Source organism: Aythya fuligula, chromosome 14 (assembly GCF_009819795.1).
Source record: "Aythya fuligula isolate bAytFul2 chromosome 14, bAytFul2.pri, whole genome shotgun sequence".
NCBI classification, from domain to species: Eukaryota; Metazoa; Chordata; class Aves; order Anseriformes; family Anatidae; genus Aythya; species Aythya fuligula.
In genome coordinates, this window is record NC_045572.1 from 6,006,053 (window position 1) to 6,015,398 (window position 9,346).

The following is a 9,346-nucleotide window of genomic DNA, read 5'->3' on the forward strand; positions in this document are numbered from 1 at the left end:
TTTGTAGGAGTGTCCCACTAATAATTCTGTGCTTTTTCTGGTAGAGCTATTTTATTTCTGAATCCTTCTCTTAAAAATGAAGTAGCTAGTTGTTTTTTTTTTTCCCTCAAGTCCGAGGTATTCTATCTTTATGGATGACAGTAACTTAAGTATTTAGGTTTTCTGCACACTTTTACAGTTCCCCAGATTTGAATAACGTGGAATTATTTAATGATTTCATAGAGATGGGAGCAAGGAGGTGCTGGGTCATTCCACCTGACTGCGGGCATAGTGCAGGGCACCAGGCTTCCCGCAGGCACCCATACACGGCCTGGGGAGACTTGGGCTTGACTGATGCTGTGCTCTAAGGCTGTTCAAATAGCAAGGAAATAATTATGTGCATTTAATGTCAGCTACTTCCCTCTTCAAAAGGTGGTCTATAGTAACCCAGAGTGCTGTGAGTTGCGGAGAACAGGCCAGTAAAGGTCTTAAGGTCACACCATGATTTTATTTTTCTGCATACCATTACTGCTTTCCCCGGGTAGCAGCTCGCCTTCATGTGGCCATAGGAGCTCTTCGTCTCAATAGAAAAGATTTTCTGAACCCATCACCTTCAGATTGGAAAGGACGAAGAAGTCTCGGATGAGATTGGTCTCTAACAGCCGTGGGCCAAACTCGTGTTACTGGAACTAGATCCCGCTGGGGCTGGACAGTCCCTGGGGACCTCTGCTGTATTTCAGGCAAAGCAGAAGGCAGAGGAAGGAAGCACACACGATTCAGTCCCTCTTCTGGTGCTGTTCCTGCTTCTCCTGCTGAAGCTTGTACTACATGTGCCTCAAGATGCACTTACATGCTGGTTTTTGCTGATTCTTTCAAGCACAGCTCCGTGATCCGGATCATGTCCACCATAATACAAGATTTTGCATCCAAGGCTGTTTTAAGTATGGTGGTGCAGGGTATACACAAGTCCGTATTAATACTTACTAGCTCATAGAATATCTGGCAATAATATACAGTTTGTTTTTATCCTGAAAGAAAACGAGGTCGTGAGTGTTGCTTACAGTATTAGAGTATAAGGAATGAACTGTTGTACTGATCAGTGCCCTTTGTGTTTTCCAGATGCTAGCATGTATGCCCATTATCTCTTCAATGCGTTTGACACTGCACAAAATGGCTCAGTGAAGTTTGAGGTAACTGTTGTGCATTTTGTTTTCTTGCCTCTCCTCTCCACCTTGTGTTTTAGCTTCTCCATCTGGTTTTCATTGTAGGCTGGTAGGATTTCCTATGCATCAGAGGTCTGGCTGAAACCAGCTGATTTTTAAAAATCTCATTCCGTTTAATAAAGGCTTTTAGTGCAGAGGGTGTTGCATGCTTCCATTTACTGAACAAGCATACAGGTCATGTTAGTCAGTGCCACAGGAAATCCTACAGGGAGGAAGTGCAGAGATGTATTTTGGACAAAACATAGGTCAAGAATGGTCCTGTATGGAGAGAGACCAGTGGGTGGCACAGATAACGTGGGTGTCAAAGAAAGGCCGGTAAGTCTTGTGCTTTCTGCAGCTACCATACGTTGCAGGGTTACATTGGTATGTTCCTGGTACTACATATTTTTTAAGCTTATTTGAGATGTTGAACAAAGCTTTCAGCTAGCTGGTTCCTAAGGAAAGCCTAATTCATCCCATAACTAAAAGGCTTGTGGCTACAAATAGCTGTCCTTCGAGCTCAGACGCCTAGTGGTAGGGGTGCAGGTGGCAACAGAGGGAGATGCTAAGTCATAGACTGGTGAAGAATGAGCTTTGTGGTTTTGAAGGCAGTTTACTGAGATGATAAAAATGGAAATCATCAGCAGTCCTGCTTTTGCCACCAAACAGCCAAGATCTTCATTAGTTTCCAGGTGCAACTGAGGAAATTATTTCATTTATCAAATGTAAAGCAGGAATGTTGCCACATGCATATGTGCATCTCTGTAGCAATGGCTGCAGTGGGAGTTTTGCATATGGCAGCTGCTCAGGAGAACGGTAAGAGACTTCCAGAAACCTAAATAGACTACGACACAGCAGAATTCTTAGGCAAGTATTAAAAAAAAAAAAAAAAAAGTGCTGAGCTTTCCTTCCTGGCAAACCTGTCTCTTTAGTGATTGTCAAATATAAGCATTTTGTCCCCTTTTGTATTGTTCAGCAAATCTTAATTCCTCTGAGCCTTGGTAAAAAGGAACAAAGTGGAGCACTGCCCCATGCAGAGCCAACAGAGGTAACATAGGGAGGACTAGGTACGTTAAATGAAGTACCAGGAGTGGTACAGTTGTTTTAGTTTGAAGCTTGCCTCCTCGACTAATAAATCCCTATAGCGGTGCTGCTTATGGTGCCTGAGCCATTGTGCAGTAGAAACAATAAATCAAAGTTATTGGAAGCAATAACTTCACTGTAAATGAAAAATACAATTAAAATGCTGCGTCCCAGGCTGAGCAATTAGTGGTGGGAATCGCATCTGGTCAAATCTGTTGTATTTTGCCAGAGGACAAAACCCGAGGCTCCCTGCGTTACAGAGGAGCCTGGAACCTTTCCATCCCTCTCAAGGTGGGCACAGAAAAGCTGCTGGATCTTCCTTCTCCTTTGTCCCATCCACACTGCTAGCACGCTTGGGCAGGGGGTAGAAAACATCAGCTCCTGCTGCTGCAGTTGGAATCCAGCTGTGTTTAACCAGCAGGCAGCAGTCTGCACGGCTGCTTCCTGCAGCAGCGCATTGCTAGGAGGGGCATTGCACTGGAGCATCTAGCGATGCTCTTAAAAATCAGACGTTCTCAGCCACGCCTACATCTGTGCAGAATTTAGAGTTTGGAGATGATAAATGTGGATGGGTAGCAAGGAAGCGGTCCCAGCTCCTGGCTTCATGCATCCTGTGCTGCTCCTGGCAAGTCCAAGCAGTCGCTGCTGTGATGGACCTTGGGACCTCAGTCTGCCTGACTGGGGCTGGGTCTTCTCTTAAGCCCTCACTGTTTCCAAATCCCTTGCCCCAGGGCTCGGGAGATTTAAGGCTGCAGCACCTCTTAGGTCTTCCTGCCCTCTGCGCCTTGCTCAGCTGCCTGATCCATTTCATAAGCTCAGCCTTCACAGTGGCTGCAGTTGAGTAATTGAGGACTCTAGGGGTTTTCCTAGTCCCCTCAGGCACGTTTATTAACACTGCTCTGGTCATCTTATGGGTGGTGCCGTGTCCATTGAGCATTGAGTTTAGTCAGAGGATACATCTATCCCAAAAAGATCCATCTTTTGACTGTCATTATGAAGAAGGTGAGTTAGAAAAGGATGTTAAGAAAAATTCTAATTTCTCTCTCTGCCTTGAACCAGGATTTTGTGATGGCACTGTCCATTCTGTTGCGGGGAACAGTTCATGAAAAGCTAAGGTGGACATTTAATCTGTACGACATAAATAAGGATGGCTATATAAACAAGGAGGTAAGGCTGCTTCTCACATGTGTGGTTGATTTCTGAAGAGCTGATTTCTGTTGCATTGCACGTTTACTTTTACATGCAGCTAATTAAATGCATACGAGACTGGACTTGAGTATCTGTGCCTAAGTAAAACGCAGTGATCTTGCTTTGCATGATTTTTTAGATGTGTGTTTCTTTTCTTCTTCTGTATTATACTGCCTTGTAAGCAAAATCTTGCTTGCATCTATGAGCAATGCAACCTTTCTGAAGGGAGGAGGGTGATGGTGACAGCAGGTACCTGAGGCATGAGGAGCTTCTGGCAGTGCTGGGAGGATGATGTGGGCTCTCCCAGAGCACTGCTTCAAAATCCTGTGTTATCTGGTTTTATTTTCTTGTCTTGTATTGCTTGTTCCCACAGTGGGAAGCCTTGTTTTTGAGCATGGAAACCTGAATGTTTTGCAAATACATCTCAGTCTATTTTCTCAAAACCATTTTGTGTACCTGGAGCATTTGCAGTTCCTGCTGCTGGTCACTGAGTCGTGCCACAGCTGGGGTAAAGCATGGAGAAGAGCCAATGTCCCAGTGACTGCCACAAAGATCCCTGGCCTCCTGGGAGGCTTTGGGACAGGGTTGGTGCTGCAGTGCTCAGGACCAAGCATGCCGCTCGCAGCTGAGGACCACCCCCAGGAGCTCCTATGTCACAGCACATGTCCTGCAGTGCTGCCCAGCCAGAGCAGGGAACTGGGCACTGCAGGAGCCTCTGCCACAGCTGTGGCAAAGCTGCAGTGCTTGGTTTTGGGATTAACTCATATTGGTTTTGGGGTTAACTCATATCTGTTGATGCATCTGTCTGCATGCACATGCACAGGCCTTCTTGGGAGTGACAGCAGCTATGAGCTTGAGGTCTGTGCTTTTCCATAATAGGAGAGGTTGAAGAAAAGGGCAGTAAAAGAAAGAAATGTGCTTTCATTTCTACTAATTTTCCTGTTGTGCTTTTCCTGTCATGTCACTACTACAGGAAATGATGGATATAGTAAAGGCAATTTATGATATGATGGGAAAGTACACGTATCCAGTGCTCAAGGAAGATGCTCCGAGGCAGCACGTAGAAGTGTTCTTCCAGGTACTTACTTGATTTCTGATGATGATTTGTTAACTCTTGAGCTCTTCATTGATCTCCTTTACAGTAAGGTTAGTCCCAAGCTGATATCTGTTCCCCACTATGCGTGCCAAAACAAACCCTAGCAGCTTTCCAGCCTAATTCAGTGTCTGCTGAATTCCAGAGTCCAAGGTGTCCAGTTGTCTTAACCCAGCCCTTTGCAGTGGGATGTAATGAATCCAGCAAGTCTGGAGCCTCTGCACATCATAGTCCTTTTGTTTCTTCTCTCAGCTGCACGTAAAGAGAGACAGGGATATGGGTGCTGGTTAGCGAGGCTATGAAGAAATAAATGATGTAATATGGGCAGAGGTTGCTGTATATGTTAAGGAGGGAATAGGTGGTGATGTCCTCAAAAGTTCTCCAAGTACCAGAGTAAACAAGTCCTTAGCTGTCAGCAAATTTAACCAGTGACACTGAGTCTGTAATCTAGGCTTGTCAAGGGCCCTAGATTTATTCCAGTTGCATCAAATGTTATTATATGTAACACTGCAGTGTTATCTGTCGAAACAAAAAATGTTTGTTCTTATTTTGCAGAAAATGGATAAAAACAAAGATGGTGTTGTAACTTTAGATGAGTTTATTGAATCGTGTCAGGAGGTAAGGACAAAATTCTAACTGCGATGAAAGGTCTAGCTCATGCCAGTGTTTGTTTTCACGTTGGACAAACTCCATTTGAAGGAGATGTTGCTCAAGATCCTGGGTTTCTTTTGTTCTCTGAGAAAAATAAGAAACATTTTTAAGATTGGTGGTGCCTTGTGAAGCAAGCAACTGATCAGGGAAGAGGGTTGGACTGACTGCAGGAAAGGTCCAGTGCTGGTAGCCAGTGCAATTCACTCAGGGAAATAAAAGCAGTACCTGATTCTGTGACAAGTACATAACTCTTGAGAAAGCTCATGGTGCCCTCAACCTTCCTCAGTATTTTTCTTTTTTTATTTATTTATAAGAGGCTGGCATAGTCTGAGCATGCTGCCCTTGCATGTTGTCACCAGGTACTGTGTTGCTGGAACTGTTGAGAGCCCAGCGTCTCTAAAAACCTTGTAATTATAGCATTGACTTAAGAAACTAGTTGATATTTTCAAGGTCAAACATTAAAAGCAAATGCTATGATCATAGCAGTAGGTTTTTTTTCTGTTTTGGGAATGAGCTTTCTCTTGCAAATTCCATACATTATGTTGGCTGTGATAAATATTGGCTGGTATTGTTAGCACTGGCACAAAGACAAGCATCCGCATTAACATGCAATTGCCCAAGTGTCTGTTGTTTTGGACTGTAATTAACTGTGTGAATGTTTGATCAGAGATATATCTTCTATTTAATGAGTACAATAATGGTTTAGCAAGTTTACATTGGTGCAAGTAATTGCATACCGGCCCTCCTGTGCATTTTACTTTCCCAGGAGAATTTTTCTTGCTCTGCAGTCAGACGTGAGCTCTGTACCTGAGCAGTGTGAACGCTCACCCCAGGTTGCCAGGCTGGCTTCCCACCCGTCCTGCATGAAGTCTGGCTCTGGCAGCATGCAGGGCTCTCTCAGGAGGGGATGTCAGGGGCCAGATCCTTGGTAGCAGAAGCATAATGCAAGTCTCATTTTGTTGGGGGGGTTGTTTAGTTTATTTTTGGCCTCATCTTTAATTTGAGCATTTGTGTTGTGGTTTGTTCTTCATATTCATTATTTGTCTTCAATGTGTGATCAGTGGTCTCGATGTAGAAGCAGCTTCACTTCGCCTTGAGCAGTTAGAGTTTGGGAAATTGGTTTTGTGGTACAGGCAAGCAGTTGTTCTAACTTCTGGAATCACAGTTCCTGGGGAAAAAAGTCATTGTTTTTGAATATTACTGTGGTTGTTACCTCAAAGTAGAATTTCAGAGCTCCATGAAAAGCAATCTAGTATTTCCCTAGTGTGTCTCCAGCTCTCTCGTTTGGATCTACAAACCTCAGAGAGGCTGGGATTTCCCGTGCTCTGGTTTTGAGCTGGTGGTGTTTCTGGGAGGAAGCGGCCCTTCAGGGCAGCTTGCTTAGCAGTTCAAAAGCTGCAATTTCATTTGGGCTTTTGAAGCATATTAAGCTAAGTACACATCTTCATATTCCGGATTGGTGCAGTGCAGTGGCACTGATGTCTGAGGGCTCTGTACAGTCACCAGCTTCGATGCTGGTGTCTGGCTCCCTTCAGTAAGGCACAGCCCGTGCTGAAAGCCAAGCTTATGAGAAAAGTCTGTGCTTGCATGCCTCAAACCAGCTAGGGTGCCAAAGTAAGAGAGGACTGTTCTGCTGACTCAACTACTGACTCAATTTAAACTCATCGAGGATGAGCTTGCAGAAGCAAGCCTTGCTGCAGTAGCACCCGCAGAGCCCCTCCTGTGCCATGCCCAGGTAGGAGTTGTGCTCATCAGTGCTGAAAATGTCTTCTCATTGCTTTCAGGATGACAATATCATGCGATCCCTACAGCTCTTTGAGAATGTGATGTAGCCATGTCTGGAGAGCGCTGGAGGAGTCAGAGACTGTGTGTGTAACAAAGACCTTTCTGGGTGAAAGCTTTTTACAGTTCAGCCATGGTCGATTCAGCCAGTGTGTGAGGATTTTGTATGACATCTCCAACCAAATGGCAACCAATTGCAACTGATCCCATCTCTCCTCCCCAAGAGACGTCGGTGGACCTCTATTTCATTTTGGAAGCATGCAAATACTTTAATAAAACCTGACAAGAGAGAGCTGCTGCTCGAAGTTCTATGAGTAATATACACCCTTCTGTTTGCTAGCCACAAGTCCTGCTTTAATCTAGCAAGCTTGATTACATATGATAGCACATGTTGATAGCTTACTCAGTCACCTATTACAAGTGAAAAGCTCAGTCCATACTACCACACGGCAAAATGTCTTATGAATGCCTTGCCGTTAATCTGCTTTGACAAAAAAAATAAATCTACCAGGGCAATCTGTAGAAATGAACAGTAAATGTACATAGGACGTTAACAGACAGCCCATGTAGCCAGTGTCCCCATTTCTGCAGAGATCCTGCTTCTCTTCTCACATGCACTGGTGCCACCATGCTGAGTTTGGTGGTTATTCCTGAACACATTAACTAGAGGAACTTCATGCCAGGGTTAGCCAGAAAGGAGCAAAATGTGTTGTACGTAAATTTCAAACTACAGAACAACTCCTGTTCAGTGATGGTAAGTTCTTGCAAGATCAGGCAGGTTTAAAAGGGCTGGTACACGAAGACAAATACCTTCTCTGGTCCCAGTCACCCTCTGCAGTCCCAGCACACAGTGGGACACCAAGTGATTCTCCAGTGTGCGTCTCAGCAGCACCATGTGGTGGTCCTTTGGCTGTATTTAGGCACATGCTTCCTAGATGCCTCATTTGAATGCTTGTATTTTCACATTGGATGTTAAAGAAAAGTGTTCTTCACTTTATGGATTTATTTAAGCTTTCCAGTTCTACTTAGGGCAGAAGAAAGCTAGGTGAGGCAGCTGTTTTTCCACTTAAGGACCTTGGCATCCGCAAAGTGCCCTGTAAGATTAGTTGGGGTTACTTGGTTGACATTAGTGTCAGAATCATCTGCCCGGCCCACGTGTCCCTGGGGTTAATTTAATACCTTCTTTATCAAAATCTTTATCTTACAAGGCAATTGCATGACTTGTAAGGAAACAGGACTTGTACTAATGCTATGTAGAGCATTGGGTTGGGGCTTGTTTGTTTTTCCAATAGTAAAACAGAAAAAATCAAGTAATGGATTTATACCAAGGTTGGATTGTGCCCGGTAGATCCTCAGCTGAGGAGCATGTCAGAGCCTGATTTGCAAAGGACTCTAAGAAAGGTAACACACCAGAGTGCTGTCGCAGTTTCCAGGCAGCTGGTGGTTGAGAAATGAAGGGAAGGAACGAACATCTTTGCCAGCTGCTCGAACCACACACAAAAGAGAATCCCCTGCCATAGTCCAACATTGCTCCTGTCCAGTAAGCATATATTTTTATTATATCAGATACTATATTACAATTATACTGTTGGCACTGAAGATATATTTTAAATATTATGTAAGTGGAAGCTTTTTATAACACAGTATATAGAATGCCTAATTTCTGTAGCCCTATGTTTTATAAAAAATTTAATCTATTGAAATATTCCTGATTATAGAAGTAGGATCTGATCAGTACTAGCGTAATACTTTGCTTATTCCTCAAGATGGGACATTTTCCCCTGTTACTGTGCTTCTGCATATGCTTCTATGTGGTCCTTCACTATATTCCATTGAGTTACCAGTGGTCATCGAAAGTGGCGTTCGTCTGGGAGAAGCTACGTGCACACAGGGATATGGCACCTCCGTCTGTCGTGTTTATTGCCTTCATGCCAATACCATCCACTCCTAGCAAGGATGTGGAGCGCAGAAGCTCCAGTAGCAGCTCCAGTAGTGTGCTGGGATTCACATAAGCGATGCAGTGCTGTGAGAGTAGCCTTGTCCTCTAGTTATGCAGTGTTGTCTATTTGGTTTTTATTTAATAGGCACTTGATAAAGACATCGGTTATAGCTGAAGTAATGCACAACACTTACACTGTTCCTTCACAATTCTTCTTGCAATCACTTGAGAGAGTGACACGATTTGATCTAATAAGTAACCTGCTTTTTTCCCTCCATCTGTCTGTTGTCAGTCTAAGCAGGTAACTTCATTGGTCAAAAGAAAAAAAAAAAAAGCATTTGTATTGAGCTAGCGCAGTGCCTTTCTCCTCTCGCAGTGATGCCCCAGGTGTGCTCATGAGATGGCATGTGTAGCCTGAAACATTGCCAG

At 44.1% G+C, this 9,346-nt stretch overlaps 1 protein-coding gene across 3 annotated transcripts in view; it reads left to right on the top strand.

Annotated features, from left to right (window-relative positions):
• The window catches only part of KCNIP1 (potassium voltage-gated channel interacting protein 1), a 370,192-nt gene extending 362,922 nt beyond the window's left edge, over positions 1-7,270 (top strand). For all 3 annotated transcript variants that reach the window (XM_032196762.1, XM_032196761.1, XM_032196763.1), the window contains 5 exons: positions 1,099-1,169; positions 3,324-3,431; positions 4,426-4,530; positions 5,101-5,163; positions 6,981-7,270. In XM_032196762.1, coding sequence (XP_032052653.1) covers positions 1,099-1,169; positions 3,324-3,431; positions 4,426-4,530; positions 5,101-5,163; positions 6,981-7,028 — 395 coding nt within the window. In that variant the 3' untranslated portion in view covers positions 7,029-7,270. The remainder of the gene's footprint in view (positions 1-1,098; positions 1,170-3,323; positions 3,432-4,425; positions 4,531-5,100; positions 5,164-6,980) is intronic.
• The last annotated feature ends 2,076 nt before the right edge of the window (positions 7,271-9,346 follow it).